The sequence below is a fragment of the Hemitrygon akajei genome, unplaced genomic scaffold (genome assembly GCF_048418815.1).
Source record: "Hemitrygon akajei unplaced genomic scaffold, sHemAka1.3 Scf000067, whole genome shotgun sequence".
In the NCBI taxonomy this organism is placed as follows: Eukaryota; Metazoa; Chordata; class Chondrichthyes; order Myliobatiformes; family Dasyatidae; genus Hemitrygon; species Hemitrygon akajei.
In genome coordinates, this window is record NW_027331953.1 from 591,908 (window position 1) to 610,066 (window position 18,159).

General features: G+C 38.9%; 1 protein-coding gene across 1 annotated transcript in view; it reads right to left on the reverse strand.

The window, feature by feature from the left end:
* LOC140722011 (uncharacterized) overlaps nt 1–18,159 on the reverse strand; it is a 156,617-nt gene that overhangs the window by 116,701 nt on the left and 21,757 nt on the right. Inside the window, 1 exon segment of the mRNA XM_073036825.1 lies at nt 5,939–7,758. Within this exon segment, the coding sequence (XP_072892926.1) occupies nt 5,939–7,758 (1,820 nt within the window).

The window sequence follows — 18,159 nt, forward strand, 5'->3', positions numbered from 1 at the left end:
AGGTTTAGGAAAAGACAATTTAACTCATATGAAAATGTTGAATAAATGGTCTCCAAGTTTCTTCAAATTTAACTGAAGGATCAAAGACAACACTTCTATTTTTTTCTAAGCTCAAACAAGAGATAGTTTGAGAAAACCACTGAAATATAGTTGGAGGATTAATTTCTTTCCAATTCAATAAAGTAGATCTTCTAGCCATTAATGTAACAAATGCAATCATCCGTCGAGATGAGGGGGATAAACGACTATTATCCACCATTGGTAAACCGAAAATTGCAGTAATAGGATGCGGTTGGAAATTGATATTCAGAACTGTTGAAATAGTACCGAAAATATCTTTCCAGTAATTTTGCAAACAAGGGCAAGACCAAAACATGTGGGTCAATGAAGCAACATCAGAATGACATCTGTCACAGGTTGGATTAACATAAGAATAAAATCGAGCAAGTTTATCCTTAGACATATGAGCTCTATGTACAACCTTGAATTGTATTAGGGCATGTTTAGCACAAATAGAAGAAGAATTGACTAATTGTAAAATTTTCTCCCATTGCTCAGTGGGTACAAGGCAATGAAGTTATTTTTCCCATTCCTTCTTAATTTTTTCTGATACTTCTGGCTGTATTTTCATGATCATATTATAAATGATGGCTACTAAACCCTTCTGGCAAGGATTCAGAGCTAAATTTTTTTCCGTAATGTCCGATGGACATAGTTTCGGAAAAGACTGTAACTCATTATTCAAAAAATTTCTAACTTGCAAATATCTAAAAAAATGAGTTTTAGGTAAATTATATTTATTAGATAGCTGTTCAAAGGACATAAAACTATTATCTAAAAATAGATCAAGAAAACATGTTATACCTTTTGTTTTTCATAAAACAAAGGCTTGATCCATAAAAGAGGGCCGGAAAAGAAAGTTAGATATTATAGGGCTTGATAAGATGAACTTATTCAAGCCAAAAAATTTACGAAATTGAAACCATATTCGCAATGCATGTTTAACTATACGATTGGTTATTTGTTTATTCAATTTAGATAAAGAAAAAGGAAGTGAAAATCCTAAAATTGAAAACAATGAAGTCTTGTACAGATTTACATTCCAAATTTACCCATTGTGGGCAAGCTGCTATAGTCGATTCTTGTGTCCAAAATATTAAATATCGTATATTAACTGCCCAATAGTAAAATCTCAAACCACCCTCCTTCTTAGGCTTCTGTAAATATTTTTTGCTTAGTCTAGGATTTTTATTCTGCCACAGATAGGAAGATATTTTGGAGTCAATAATATCAAAAAAAGATTTAGGAATAAAAATTGGTAATGCTTGAAATAAATATAAGAATTTGGGTAATATCATCATCTTAATAGCATTAATTCGACCAACCAATGACAAAGTTAATGGAGACCACAAGTAACAAGTTGCTTAATTTGGTCAATTAAAGGTAAGAAATTAACTTTAAATAAATCTTTGTGTTTTTTGGTAATTTAAATACCCAAATAAGTAAAATAATCTGTGACAACTTTAAATGGTAAATGTTTATAAATTGGAACTTGCATATTTAATAGAAATAATTCGCTCTTATTAAAATTCAATTTGTAACCAGAAAAGTTACTAAACTGAGCAAGCAAGGACGAAATAGCAGGAATAGATCTCTCAGGGTCGGATATGTATAGTAACAAATCATCAGCATATAATGATAACTTATACGTCCCTTCCCCATGAGTAATACCCAAAATATTAGGTGATTCATGAATGGCTATAGCTAAAGGTTCCAAAACAATGTCAAATAGTAAAGGACTTAAAGGACAGCCTTGCCTTGTACCACGGAATAACTGAAAAAAAAGATCTTTGATTATTGGTAAAGACCGAAGCCAAGGGTTTATAGTATATTAATTTAATCCATGATATAAATTTCAAACTAAAATTAAAATGCTGCAACGTATTAAATAAATATGGCCATTCAACTCTATCAAATGCTTTTTCAGCATCTAAGAAAATGACACATACTGGTATTTTGGGTGAAGGAGTATAAATAATATTAATTAATTTTCTAATGTTAAAAGATGAGTAGCGGTTTTTAATAAATCCAGTCTGATCTTCAGAAATAATTGAGGTAATATATTTTCTAATCTAGTGGCCAAAATTTTACTAAAAAATCTTAAAATCCGTATTCAGCAAGGATATTGGCCGATAGGATGCACATTCAGTGGGGTCTTTATCTTTTTTAAGAATTAAAGAAATAGAGGCTTCATAAAAAGATTGTGGCAATATACCTATAGTTAACGCATCTTTAAAAATTTTACAAAGCCAAGGAGAAAGTATAGAGGAAAAGGATTTTAAAAATTCTACAGTATAACCATCCGGACCAGGAGCTTCACCAGAATTCACTGAAAAAGTAGCCTTTTTTATTTCAGTTTCCATAATAGGTGCATCTAGGAATACACTATCCTCTGTTGTTAATTTTGGGATATTCAATTTTCTTAAAAATTCATCTATTATAGAAGAATCCTCAACAAATTCTGATTGATATAAAGAATTATAAAAATCTTGAAAGGCTTTATTTATCTCTTTATTTATCGTCAAGAGTGCCATCTCGTTTACGAATCCTAGTAATTTGTCGTTTAACCGAAGCAGTTTTCAATTGATTAGCCAATAATTTGCCAGACTTATCTCCATGTACATAAAACTGGGTTCTAGATTTAATTAACTGATTTTCAATCGAAGAGGATCTTAACAAACGATGCTCCATTTGAAGTTCAACTCTTTCTTTATAAAGTTCTTTGCTGGGGGGTCACTGAATAAATCTTATCAATTGCTTTGATTTTATCAACCAATGTTAATATTTTAGAATTAGTTCGTTTCCTAACTCCAGCAGAGTATGAAATAATCTGTCCATGAATAAGTGCTTTAAAAGTGTCCCATAAAATTCCACTAGAGATCTCTGCTGTTGAGAAAAACAAATCGATTTGTTGTTTAATAAAATTAAGAAAGTCTAAGTCCTGCAATAAAATAGAGTTGAACCTCCAAGATTTAGCATTAGTAGATGAGTCCAATGTCTTAATAGATAGCTTCAAAAGTGCATGGTCAGAAATGCTAATGGAGTCATATTTACAATCAATAACATCTGTAAGTAAACGGTGATCAATAAAAAAGTAATCAATTCTTGAATAATTATGATAAAATTGAGAAAGGTAAGAAAACTCTTGTCATTGGGGTGTAAAAAATGCCAAATTTCGGTAATTCCAGAATCAATCATAAAGGAATTAATAAGAGAGGCTGATTTATTCGGAAGAGCTTGGGTGGGCTTAGATCTATCCATCAAAAGGTTTAAACAACAGTTAAAATCCCCACCCATTATCAGCATATACTGATTCAAATTAGGAAAGGATGTAAATAGACACTTAAAAAATTCAGGGCAATCAGTGTTTGGAGCATAAACATTAACTAAAACAACTTTTTGATTAAAAAGTAGACCAGTAATAAGCAAAAATCTACCTTGTGGGTCTGAAATTGTTTCATAGTGTATAAAGGAGGTTGAAGAATCTATAAAAATGGAAACGCCTCTTACTTTGGCTTGGGAATTCGAGTGATTCTGTTGAAAACTAAAAAAGCATTGACTATCCACCTTCCTCACATGAGTCTCTTGTACAAAGATAATATTAGCATTCATTCTGTGGAATACTTTGAATATTTTTTTTCTGTTTGATCGGATGATTTAAACCATTAGTATTCCAAGAAACAAAATTAATAATCTTATCCATATTGCCAATATTTATTACAATTAACACATAAGGTTAAAAAAAAGATGAACTCATGTATCTGGAAGAGGGAAGTAAGTTCAAGGAGGAACCGGAGGTCATGACACTGCAACCATTTTTGTCGTTTCGAATCAGGCCAGGAAGTAAAACTAAGTGTGAAGCAAGCAAAAAGAAATCCCCCTCCCTCCACCCTCAAAACCAAAAAGAGGCAAGCAAGCAATCTAATACTAAATTTACCCCATGTCTCAAGACGGCAACTCAAACAAAAAAAGTTAAATAAAAGATACAAACCACCCATATTATAAGAAAGGGTTAGAAAGATTAAAGTATGCAATTAGTATTACATATATATAAAACAAAAGGATTTAAAACAATAATTTAAAACCCATAATGGATAATATTGTATTAGTGTTTTAAAAGAAAGTCCTTAAACTTATTCAGACACATCAAAACAGATATGACATATCCAAGCACTAAGGTCTTTCGGGAAGAAGAAACGACATTTTATTTTTTTAAAAATCTTAATATTTAAATGTTAAAAATATAAAAAAGTGTATATGAACTTAAAAGAAAACCCAATGAATTACTTTCACAACTAACAGAATAATAATATAAAAAGAACTCAGAATAAACCAAAAATGGACTTTTACTGTGTGTAAGAAATACGTGTAAGCAATCACGTAAAAAAAATCATCATTTTATAAAAGATCCAAATCTATAAACTTATTTTTACATTAGTCAACTCGTAGAAACAATAAAGTGTTATTCTTCAAGGAATCCGCTGGAGATTTGAACAGCCGATAAGTTCCATCATTGAGAGCAACTCTCAAATATGCTGGAAATAACAGTGCTTGCTTGTAGCCTTCTTGATGAATTTCCGACATAACCGATATAAAACCCTTAAAACTTCGGGACTATAGTCTTCCAGAATACGGAATTTAAGATCTTGAAAGCTGATGATACCCTTTTTCCGGGCAGCCCGAATCAAACGCTCTTTGGTATTAGGTCGTGGTTTCAAACTTGAATCTGAATGAAAATGAGAAATGCGATGTGCACGGTCAATTATTGGAGGGGTATCCAGTACTTCTGAGCCGAAGACATCCATTAAAAATTTGGAGAAAAATACAGTGAGATTGCCGTTCTCAAATTTTTCCGGAATCCCAATTATCCGGAGATTTTGTCTTCGAGAGCGGTTTTCAAGATCAGTGATTTTAGATTTATAACGATCCAGCAGTTGAAAAGTCGAAGCTTGCTGTTGTTGCAGAGTTTCAATTATGCGATCTCTCTGGCGAGCGGCATCTTCAAGAACTAAAATACTTGCTTGTTGTTTTTGTGAATCTAGTGTAAGTGATTGAAGTTTTGTGTCAATTTAAAATTTCATCCAACATAGAAATACAGATTGGCTACTGCTGAAAGCTCAAAAATAACCTGCCCTGAACCACTGCCTTTAATACTCGGTCGGTGAACCTGAGTGAATTACGTCCTCTCAAGCATCTGATCTCTCCGATTCACGTTGGGTCAAAGCTTGGTTGGGAGACACAAGGATGAATGACTGACTGAAACCCATCCCACATTCAGAGCAGGTGACCACCCTCCCCACAATGTGAACCCACCACTGTCTCTGCAGCGTGGATAAGTGTGTGAATGCCATCCCACAGTCTGAGCAGGTGACCACCCACACCACAGTGTGAACCCACCACTGTCTCTGCAGTGTGGATCAGTGTGTGAATGCCTTCCCACAGTCTGAGCAGGTGACCACCCTCCCCACAGTGTGAACCCACCACTGTCTCTGCAGTGTGGATCAGTGTGTGAATGCCATCCCACAGTCTGAGCAGGTGACCACCCTCCCCACAGTGTGAACCCACCACCGTCTCTGCAGTGTGGATCAGTGTGTGAATGCCTTCCCACAGTCTGAGCAGGTGACCACCCTCCCCACAGTGTGAACCCACCACTGTCTCTGCAGTGAGGATCAGTGTGTGAATGCCTTCCCACAGTCTGAGCAGGTCAACGTCCTCTCACTGCTGAAAACAGTCTGGTCTTTTGTTAGCCGAGATGAATGTATGCATTAATTCCCACAGTCAGAGCAGATGAACAGCTTCTATACAGTGTGAACTCGCTGATGTTCGCTCCGTAATGTCTGAGTGAATTCCTTCCCGTCTGAGCAGTTGATGTTCAGTCAGTTGAAATGTCTGAGCGAATTCATTCCCACAATCAGAACAGGTGACTGGCGTCCCCCAGTGTGAACTCGCTGATGGACTTTGAAGCCTGATGACTGAGTGAATCCCTTTCCACAATCTGAGCAGGTGAATGGTTTCTCCCCAGTGTGAATTCGGCAGTGCCTCACCAGGTTGGATGACTCAGTGAATCCCTTCCCACATTCAGAGCACGTGAATGGCTTCTCCCCAGTGTGAATTCGGCTGTGCTTCACGAGGTGAGATGAGTCAGTGAATCCTTTCCCACATTCAGAGCATGTGAATGGCTTCTCCCCAGTGTGAATTCGGCTGTGCTTCACAAGGGAGTCTGAATCAGCGAATCCCTTCCCACATTCAGAGCAGCTGAACGGTTTCTCCCCAGTGTGAATTCGCTGATGTACTTTCAGATGAGATGACTGAGTGAACCCCTTCCCACATTCAGAGCACGTGAATGGCTTCTCCCCAGTGTGAATTCGGCTGTGCTTCACAAGGTGGGATGAGTCAGCGAATCCCTTCCCACATTCAGAGCAGCTGAATGGTTTCTCCCCAGTGTGTACACGCTGATGTACCTTCAGATGAGATGACCGAGTGAATCTTTTCCCACATTCAGAGCATGTGAATGGCTTCTCCCCAGTGTGAATTTGGCAGTGCTTCACAAGGGAGTATGACGCAGTGAATCCTTTCCCACATTCAGAGCAAGTGAATGGCCTCTCCCCAGTGTGAACTCGCTGATGCACCTTCAGATGCGATGAGTGAGTGAATCCCTTCCCACATTCAGAGCAGCTGAAAGGTTTATCCCCAGTGTGAATTTGCTGATACGCCTTCAGTTGAGATGACTTAGTGAATCTTTTCCCACATTCAGAGCAGCTGAACGGTTTCTCCCCAGTGTGAATTCGCTGATACACCTTCAGTTGATACGACTGAGTAAATCCCTCCCCACATTCGGAGCAAGTATATGGCTTCTCCCCAGTGTGAACTCGCTGGTGTCTTTGTAGTGTGGATGAATGAGTGAATCGCTTCCCACATTCAGAGCAGGTGAATGGCTTCTCCCCGGTGTGAATTCGGTAGTGCTGCACAAGGTGGGATGAGTCAGCGAATCCCTTCCCACATTCAGAGCAGCTGAACGGTTTCTCCCCAGTGTGAACTCGCTGATGTACCTTCAGATGAGATGACCGAGTGAATCTTTTCCCACATTCAGAGCATGTGAATGGCTTCTCCCCAGTGTGAATTCGGCTGTGCTTCACAAGGGAGTCTGAATCAGCGAATCCCTTCCCACATTCAGAGCAGCTGAACGGTTTCTCCCCAGTGTGAATTCGCTGATGTACTTTCAGATGAGATGACTGAGTGAACCCCTTCCCACATTCAGAGCAGGTGAATGGCTTCTCCCCGGTGTGAATTCGGTAGTGCTGCACAAGGTGGGATGAGTCAGCGAATCCCTTCCCACATTCACAGCAGCTGAAAGGTTTCTCCCCAGTGTGAATTCGCTGATGAACCTTCAGTTGATATGACTGAGTAAATCCCTTCCCACATTCGGAGCAAGTGAATGGCTTCTCCCCAGTGTGAACTCGCTGGTGTCTCTGTAGTGTGGTTGAATGAGTGAATCTCTTTCCACAGTCTGAGCAGGTGAACGGCATCTTCTCAGTGTGAACTCGCTGGTGTTCATTCAGTTGGGATGATTGAGTGAATCCTTTCCCACATTCAGAGCAGGTGATTGGCCTCTCCCAGGTGTGAACTCACTGGTGTCACTGTGGCGTGGTTGAGTGTGTAAACGCCTTCCCACCATGTAAACAGGTTACCGTCCTCTCACTAGGGAATTTTTGGATCTATCTTTAGCATCGACAACGGAATGAATTGCTTCCCACTGTCAGAACAAGTGGAGCATCTCACTCTGGTGTGAACTTGCTGATGTATCTTCAGGCTGGATGACTGAGTAGTTCCCCTCCCTCACACAGAGCAGGTGAATTGCCTCTCCCCACTGTGAACTCACTGGTGTGTCTGTGGGTAGGCTGTGAGTGAATCCTTTCCCACACTGAGAGAAGGAGAATGATATCTCACTGCGATCAATCATCTGGCAATTCAGAATGTCAGATGTTTGAATCCCTTGCACAATCAATGCAGTTGAAGAACTGATCTTCAGTGAACAAATGCTGGTGTGTTCTCAGCACCCCGGTTCCAGTGGATTTCACAGAGTTACAGCAGAAAACTTCAACTCAGACACAAAACATATTTCCAGCTGGGATGAGATAATTCATCTCCAAGAATCAAAAACAGATGTATTGTTGTTGCAAAGAAAATATTTGGCCACTCCTTATATATCCAGAAAGAGACAGCAAAGACACACTGCACAAGTGTTCTGCCATTTCAAACCTGTAAAAATATTTGAAAGGACATCAATGCGTGAAGGACAATTTTTTCAAGTGAGATTTTAGTCTGTGGTGAGAACGTAAGAAATTGGAGCACGAGAACGTCACCTGGCCCATCTCCACCAACCTGCCTTTTCCCCATCACCCTTAATTTCCCTACTTTGCAAAAATCTATCCAACTTTGTCTCCAATGCATTTACTGAGGTAGCCTCCACTGCTTCATTGGGCAGAGAAATCCACAGATTCACCACAGTTCTTCATCTCCATCCCAAATGCCCCCAATGTTAAAGTTCTAGTCCCATCTACTAGTGCAAACAACTTTCCTGCCGCAATCTTATCTATCCATTTCATCATTTTACATGTTTCTATAAGATCTCTCAATGTGAGCTCTGGCTCCATCATAATATTACCCAGTTCATCTCATGTTGAGATATACCGCAGGTGACTGTGGGAAGCGAGGGAGGAGATTGCTGAGCATCTGGCGATGATCTTTTTATCATCAATAGGGATGGGAGAAGCACCCGAGGATTGTTCAAGAAAGGGAGTAGAGGTAACCCAGGAAATTATAGACCAGTGAGTCTTGCATCAGTCGTGGGCAATTTGTTGGAGAAGGTCCTAAGCAGGAGGACTTATGAGCATCAGATTAGGGGTAGTCAGCATGGCTTTGTCAAGGGCAGGTCATGCCTTACCAACCTGATTGAACTCTTTGGGGATGTAACATTGATGAAGGTAGAACATTGGATGTAGTGTACGTGGTTTTCAGTAAGACTTTTGATAAGTTTCCCCATACGAGGCTCATTGAGAAAGTAACGAGGAAGGATCCAAGGAGAGCTGCTTTGCGGATCCACAACTGGCTTGGCCACAGAAGGCAAAGAGTGGTTGTCGATGGTCTGTATTCTGCATGGAGGATGTGACCAGTGATATTCTGCAGCGATCTGTTCTGGGACCCCTCCTCTCTCTTCATTCTGACTTTTAAAAATGACCTTGATGAGGAAGTAGAAGGGTGGGTGTGTAAGTTTGTCGATGACGCAAATGTAGTGGGAACTGTGGATAGTCTGAACAGTAGAGCGTTACATCGATAGGATGTAGAACTGGACTGAGAATTGGCAGATGGAGTTCAACCTGTTGGTTCATTTTGGCAGGTCCAATTTGAAGACAGAATACAATATTAATGATAGGACCCTTGGCAGTTTGGAGGATCAGCGAGATCTTGGGATCTGTGTCAATAGTTCATGCAGAGCTGCTACGCAGCTGGACAATGTTTTTAAGAAGGCCTTCATCAGCCATGGGACTGAGTTCAAAAGCGGTGAGGTACTATTACAGATATAAAAGGCCTTCGTTAGGCCCTACTTTTAGCACTGTGTTCAATTCTGATCACCTCACTACAGGAAGAATGTGGATACTCTAAATAGGGTGCAGAGGAGATTTACAAGGATGTTGCTTGGATTGGAGAGCATGCCTTATAATAATAGGTTGAGTAAACTTTGGAGTGATGGAAAATGAGAGGTGACCTGAGAGAGTTGTATAAGATGATGAGAGGCATTGATCGTCTGGATAGCCAGAGGTTTTTTCCCAGGGCTGAGCTAGCTAACATGCGGGGGCATAGTTTTAAGGTGCTTGGAAGTAGGTACAAGGGGGATACCAGAGGTAATTTTTTCGCACAGAGAGTGGTGGGTGCATGGAATGCACTGCCAGCGACGGTGGTAGAGGCGGATACAATCAGGGTCTTTTCAGACACTGTTAGGTACGTACGTGGAGCTTAGAATAATAGAGGTCTATATGGTAGTCAAACTCTAGACAGTTTCAAGAGTAGGTTTTATGGTCAGCATGATATTGTGGGCCGAAGGGCCTGTAATATATTGCAGACTTCTGTTTCTATGTTTAGATATGAACTCCTCATCTTCTAACATGTCACGGATCAGGCATCCTGACTGACCAACAAATTTCCTGACTGTAAACACAAAGTACACTGCAGATGCTGTGGTCAAATCAAGACGTACAAAAATGCTGGATGAACTCAGCAGGTCGGGCAGCATCCGTTGAAAGAACGTTGACTGCTTCTTTCGACGGATGCTGCCCGACCTGCTGAGTTCATCCAGCTTTTCTGTACGTCTAAATTCTCTGACTGTATTCCCTCTGTATGAGAATAGGCTATTTTTGCCTTCAATCAACCTGTGTCTTGGCTCAATCTGTCCTGATTTTTGGTATTATTTCAAGCGCTGGTCATGCTCCACAACACTACAAAGTGAACTTGTTACTACATGTCGGATTCTGGACATTTTCTAATTACTGGGATCCCCTCCCACCCCCAGCTGATTGACAGTGATGAACCCATCGATGGCAATGACTATGAAGGGGTGGGCAGTAGATATTCTCATTGGAATGGGGCACCTTTGTGATGTGCAAGCTACAAGTCACTTGTCATCAAGAACAAGGTGTTTCATATCGTTATTTACACAGAGAACTAAAGTTGGCGGGAGGATTTCTTTTTGCCATACAGTACTAATTTACATTTCCACTGACTGGAAGGTAGACTCTTCATCCAAGAGTAACTGGACACTATATTTTTGTTCCGAGTTACTGATCCTCGGATTGACATGGCTGGAGGTATTGGAGTATAAAAGTATAAACTTTAACTATGAAGTCAGTTATTTGCTATGCATGTACTCAACTTAGTAGAATGAAATCTTAGGAATGTAGAAGACAATGGTGTGTTAATGAGAGGTAGCTAAAGAACTAAAGAAATGTAGATTAGAACATTGCTCAGTTCTGAGTTTATTATTTTCTATGCATGTATCCAATTTGGTAGGAGACCGAAGTCTTAAAAATGTAGAAGACAATGGTGTGTTAAAGAAAGGTAGCTAAGAGATGTAGATTAGAACATAATTAAGTCACATAATCCTAGGACTATTATTTACTATGCATGTATCCAATTTGGTAGGAGACCGAAGTCTTAAAAATGTAGAAGACAATGGTGTGTTAATGAGAGGTAGCTAAGAGATGTAGATTAGAACATGATTAAGCCAATTGATAGGAACAAAAGGGACATGATGGACGTGCAGTACGTGCAATAGGCAACTAGAGATTGCTATAAAAACTGCTGTGTCCGAAGGTCGGGGGGCAATCAGCGACTAGCTCAATGACTGTCTCAGCTTTGATTTGCAGATTAAAGTTTAACCCTTCTTGAAGAATCTTCTGCGTCTCTTGGTCAATTGTGAGGCACGAAAAACCACGGCAGAGGTCGCAGTATTTGGGCATATTATAAGGGGACAATGCTGGCACTCTCACCCATGGCTGCCTCCTTACCCAGCAGACACCAAGAACAAGAAACCTGTCTATCCGCGATTCAAGGACCCAGCAATGCGCATGCGCCGCAGAAATGGTGGTGCCGCCAGCTCTCAATCAGCCGTTAACTCCCCGTCACTCGGGTAAATCGTGGGGCTGAGAGAGATGGAAAGGACTGGGACTGTCCTGAGGTGCCGGACCAGTGGGGACGGAGCTCATAGTAATGTTCCTTCAATCGCGGTGCAGACGCCGTTAATTAAGTTCCCCCCCGCGGCCCCGCTCCTACCTGCGTCCGATCCCTGCGAGCCTCTCATCTACTGAGCGCATGCGCAATATTCGCGACGGGCTGTGACGCCCACGCATGCGCATTTGTTTAAACAGGATTTAAAAAAAATCTGCAGATGCGGAAATCCAAAACAACACCCACAAAATGCTGGAGGAACTCAGGGGGGCAGAAAGCAACGATGGAGGGGAGAGAACAGTCGGCGTTTCAGACAGAGACCCTTCTTCAGAACCGGAAAGAAAGGGAGGGAGAAAGAATGTGGGGTGGAGGGGAGGTGATACATCAGATTAGTCGGGCGTGAAGTAAAGAGTTGGGAAAATTGATGAAAGAGATAAAGGACTGCAGAATAATCATGATGATGTTGATAATAATAAATAAATACATTATTGATCCCGAGTGGGGAATTCTTTCGTTACAGCAGCGACATTTAGAAACACAATTAGCAGTGTGCAGACTTTACTAAAAATAAACCGGGAATAATAATATACACAATAATACTGCACCAATGTGTTATTTGGTAATAGGTGGGCCAGAATTAGGGTGTTTAATATCTGGGGGTTACCCTCTATTATCCTCAGACAGCTGCTCTATAAACTGAATCCTCCTCCCACATACTTCATCTGGATCTGTCTGCTGATCTTATGCATCCTGTAGAGGAGGTTTTCTTAATTCCATAATTTCCTTAATTTTCTTGTCCATTTCTTTGCCGTTGTTAATATGGCCTTCTGCTTCATTGCATTTTTTAAAAAATTTATTTAATTGCGTTTTTAAGTAATTACAAGTGTGGAAAAAAATGTATATATCCCCTCCCCCCTCCCCTTAACCCCTCCCCCTAACTTCCCTATATAAAAAAAAGAGAAAGTAAGAAAGAAAAAAAAAGAAAGAGTGCCTGGTTGTTGGAAGATCTCCACATACTCCATGGAGTTCTTAATAACTTTAGTATATATATTTATTTCTTTCCCCAAGTAACCAATTGTTTCATCTTCAGAGCACCTATATATTTAGTCCTGTCTTTTGTAAATAAGGGCACCAAATTTTCAAAAATGTTTCATATTTATCTCTTAAATTATAAGTAATTTTCTCTAATGGAATACAGCCATAGATTTCTTTCTTCCAACAATCTATACTTAAATATGTATAAGTAACTGCAACAGCCTTTTTGGCTACTGCCAGTGCAATTTTTATGAATTCTTTCTGATATTTATTTAGTTTGAGTTTCGGTTTTATCCCTTCAATATCACCTAGTAAAAGTAATATTGGATTATGAGGAAGTTGTATTCCCGTAATTTGTTCCAGTAAAAGTCTTAAATTTGTCCAAAAAGGTTGAATTTTAGAACAAGACCATGTCGAATGTAAAAATGTACCAGTTTCTTGGTTACATCGGAAACACTGATCAGATAAACTTGGATTTAATTTATTTATTTTTTGAGGTGTAATATATAATTGATGTAGAAAGTTATATTGCACTAATCTTAACCGAACATTTATTGTATTTGTCATACTATCAAGACATAGTCTTGACCAATTTGTTTCTTCAATTTTAATATTCAAATCACTTCCCCATTTTTGTCCTGACTTATGGACTCCTTGTTTAATTGCCTGTTTTTGAATCAAATTATACATACAAGATATAAATTTTTTAATATTTCCTTTTTGAATTAAAATTTCTATTTCATTAGATTTCGGCAATAACATTGTTTGACCTAGTTTTTCTCTTATATAAGCCCTTAGTTGAAAGTAACAAAAAAGAGTGTTGTTTGATACTTTATATTTATTCTTTAATTGATCGAATGACACTAATATACCTCCATCAAAACAATCTCCTATGTATCTATCCCTTTTTGAAACCAATTATATAAAAGTTGATTGTCCATTGTAAAAGGAATAAGTCTATTTTGAATTAAAGATCTCTTTGCTAATAAAGATTTTTTGGTCTCATCATCAACATTTATCTTATTCCATAAATCAATCAAATGTTTTAATATAGGAGATTCTTTCTTATCCCGTATCCATTTGGATTCCCATTTATATATAAAATCTTCTGGTACGTTTTCTCCTATTTTATCTAGTTCTATTCTAATCCATGCCGGTTTATCTTTCTCAAAAAAAGATGCAATAAATCTAAGTTGATTTGCTTTATGATAATTCTTAAAATTTGGAAGTTGTAACCCTCCTAGATCAAATTTCCATGTCAATTTTTCCAACGATATTCTTGATATCTTACCTTTCCAGAGAAACTTCCTCACATATTTGTTTAACTCTTGAAAAAACCTCTGGGGTAATTGTATTGGTAATGATTGAAATAAATATTGTAGTCTCGGGAATATATTCATTTTTATAGTATTTACTCTACCTACTAATGTTATTGGTAATGCCATCCATTTATCAAGATCTTCCTGAATTTTTTTCAAAAGTGGTGAATAATTTAATTTGTATAAGTTTTTTATATCATTATCAACTCTTATACCTAAATATTTTATACCATTTGCCGGCCATCTAAATTGAGGTTATTAATCGACATTGACTATAGTCTCCATTAGTAAGAGGTAAAATTTCACTTTTATCCCAATTTACTTTGTAACCTGATATTTTCCCATATTAGATAGATAGATAGATAGATACTTTATTCATCCCCATGGGGAAATTGAACTTTTTTTCCAATGTCCCATACACTTGTTGTAGCAAAACTAATTACATACAATACTTAACTCAGTAAAAAAATATGATATGCATCTAAATCACCATCTCAAAAAGCATTAATAATAGCTTTTAAAAAGTTCTTAAGTCCTGGCGGTAGAATTGTAAAGCCTAATGGCATTGGGGAGTATTGACCTCTTCATCCTGTCTGAGGAGCATTGCATCGATAGTAACCTGTCACTGAAACTGCTTCTCTGTCTCTGGATGGTGCTATGTAGAGGATGTTCAGAGTTATCCATAATTGACCGTAGCCTACTCAGCGCCCTTCGCTCAGCTACCGATGTTAAACTCTCCAGTACTTTGCCCACGACAGAGCCCGCCTTCCTTACCAGCTTATTAAGACGTGAGGCGTCCCTCTTCTTAATGCTTCCTCCCCAACACGCCACCACAAAGAAGAGGGCGCTCTCCACAACTGACCTATAGAACATCTTCAGCATCTCACTACAGACATTGAATGACGCCAACCTTCTTAGGAAGTACAGTCGACTCTGTGCCTTCCTGCACAAGGCATCTGTGTTGGCAGTCCAGTCTAGCTTCTCGTCCAACTGTACTCCCAGATACTTGTAGGTCTTAACCTGCTCCACACATTCTCCATTAATGATCACTGGCTCCATATGAGGCCTAGATCTCCTAAAGTCCACCACCATCTCCTTGGTCTTGGTGATATTGAGACGCAGGTAGTTTGAGTTGCACCATATCACAAAGTCCTGTATCAGTTTCCTATACTCCTCCTCCTGTCCATTCCTGACACACCCCACTATGGCCGTGTCATCAGCGAACTTCTGCACATGGCAGGACTCTGAGTTATATTGGAAGTCTGATGTGTACAGGGTGAACAGGACCGGAGAGAGCACGGTCCCCTGCGGCGCTCCTGTGCTGCTGACCACCGTGTCAGACCTACAGTCTCCCAACCGCACATACTGAGGTCTATCTGTCAAGTAGTCCACTATCCAATCCACCATGTGAGAGTCTACTCCCATCTCCGTTAGTTTGTGCCTTAAGATCTTGGGCTGGATGGTGTTAAAGGCACTAGAGAAGTCAAGGAATGTAATCCTCACAGCACAACTGACCCCCTCTAGGTGAGAGAGTGATTTGTGCAGCAAATACGTGATAGCATCCTCCACTCCCACCTTCTCCTTATATGCAAACTGAAGAGGATCCTGGGCGTGCCTGGTTTGTGGCCTCAGATTCTGTATTATCAGCCGCTCCATGGTCTTCATCACGTGCGACGTCAAGGCAACAGGTCTGAAGTCATTCAACTCCTTTGGTTGTGGTTTCTTCGGTACCGGGACAATACAGGATGTCTTCCACTGTCTGGGTACTCTTCTCTGCTCCAGGCTCATGTTGAAGATGCGCTGTAGTGGTTCTCCCAGCTCAGTAGCACAGGCCCTCAGTAATCGTGGGGAAACTCCATCCGGTCCAGCCGCCTTGCTGGTACAGATCTTCCTCAGTTGACCTTCCACCTGTGCAGCCGTAATTCTGGGCGTGGGCAAGGTCTCCTGTGAGTGGCTATTTTCCTGTGAGGGAAGTAAGCCTGGTGTGGATTTCTGCGGTGAGGATGAGATTGAGCTGTCGAACCTGTTGAAGAAGTTGTTCAGCTGGTTCGCTTTCTCCACATCTCCACTTATGTTCGCCCTCCGCTTTGCACCGCATCCGGTGATGATCTTCTTCCCATCCCACACCTCCTTCATGCTTTTTTTCTGCAGCTTTTGTTCTAGCTTCCTCCTATACTGCACCTTTGCCCCCCTCATCTGTACTCTGAGTTCCTTCTGAACTCTTTTAAGCTCCAACCGATCACCATCTTTAAAGGCCCTCTTCTTCTGGTTTAGGAGGCCTTTGATGTGACTAGTGATCCAGGGCTTATTATTGGGATAGCAGCGAACAGTTCTAACAGGGACAATTGCATCCACACAAAAGTTAATATAGTCCGTTGTGCATTCAGTGACCTATAATCTTCTAATCTATAAGATAATTTACATAATGAATGTAATGGATCTGTTAAATAAAGAAGAACATCATCAGCAAATAAATTAATCTTGTATTCTTCCTGATTAACTCTGAAACCCTTAATATCTGGGTCCATTCTTATTAATTCAGCTAATGGCTCTATTGCCAACACAAACAAAGCAGGTGATAATGGACAACCTTGCCTAGTTGATCTTGTTAACTGAAATGGTGTCGAAATTTGACCATTTGTCACTACTTTAGCTTTGGGATTAGTATTTAAGGTTTTAATCCATTTTATAAATGATGTTCCTAATCCATATTTTTCCAATACCTTAAATAAAAAATCCCATTCCAATCTATCAAATGCTTTTTCTGCATCTAAAGCAACTGCCACACTCGTTTCCTCCCTCTTTTGCGCTAAATGGATTATACTAATTAACCGGGTTACATTATCTGCCGATTGTCTATTTTTGATAAATCCTGTTTGATCCATATGCACTAATTTTGATAAGCATTTAGATAATCTATTAGATAAGATTTTTTGCTATTATTTTATAATCAGTATTTAATAAAGAAATAGGTCTATATGATGCTGGCTTTAAAAGATCTCTATCTTTTTTTGGCAATACTATTAAAATATCTGTCGAAAAAGATTCTGGAAGTCTATGCGTTCTTTCCGCTTGATGTATTAACTCCATAAAGGGAGAAATTAATAAATCTTTAAACATTTTATAAAATTCAGGCGGAAAACCATCTTCTCCTGGAGATTTATTACTTTGAAGTGATCCCAGAGCTTCTTCAACCTCCTTCACTGTAAAAGGCATACCTAATCCCTTCTGTTCTTCCGTATTTAATTTTGGAAGAGTTATTTGTGCTAAAAATCTTTCTATCTTAACATCATCATTTTTTGATTCTGATTTATACAACTCAGAATAAAAATTCTTAAAAGCCTCATTAATTTCTAGAGGCTTATAAGTAACTTTATTCACTGTTGTTCGGATTGCATTTATTGTTTTAGAAATCTGATCTGTTTTTAACTGGCATGCAAGGACCTTATGTGATCTTTCACCTAGTTCATAATATCTCTGTTTAGTTCTCATAATTGCTTTTTCTGTTCGATATGTCTGGAGTGTATTATATTTTAACTTCTTATTAATAAGTTGTCTTCGTTTTTCTTCTGTCATATTTCTTTGAGATTCTTTTTTCTAATTTTATAATCTCTTTTTCCAATTGATCTATTTCTATCATATATTCCTTCTTAATTTTAGAAGTATAACTTATTATCTGACCTCTCAAATATGCCTTCATTGCTTCCCACAATATAAATTTATCATCAACTGAATGTAAATTTGTATCTAAAATGAACTGAATCTGCTTTTTCATAAAATCACAAAAATCTTGACGTTTTAGTAGAATTGAGTTAAATCTCCATCTATAAATTGATTCCTCTTTATCTATCATTATCATTGTCATTATTAAAGGAGAGTGATCAGACAATATTCTTGCTTTATATTCCACATTTTCACTCTATCTTGAATATTCGTTGATAATAGGAAAAAATCTATCCTTGAGTATGTTTAATGTCTATTTGAATAAAATGAATAATCTCTTTCTTTTGGATTGATTCTTCTC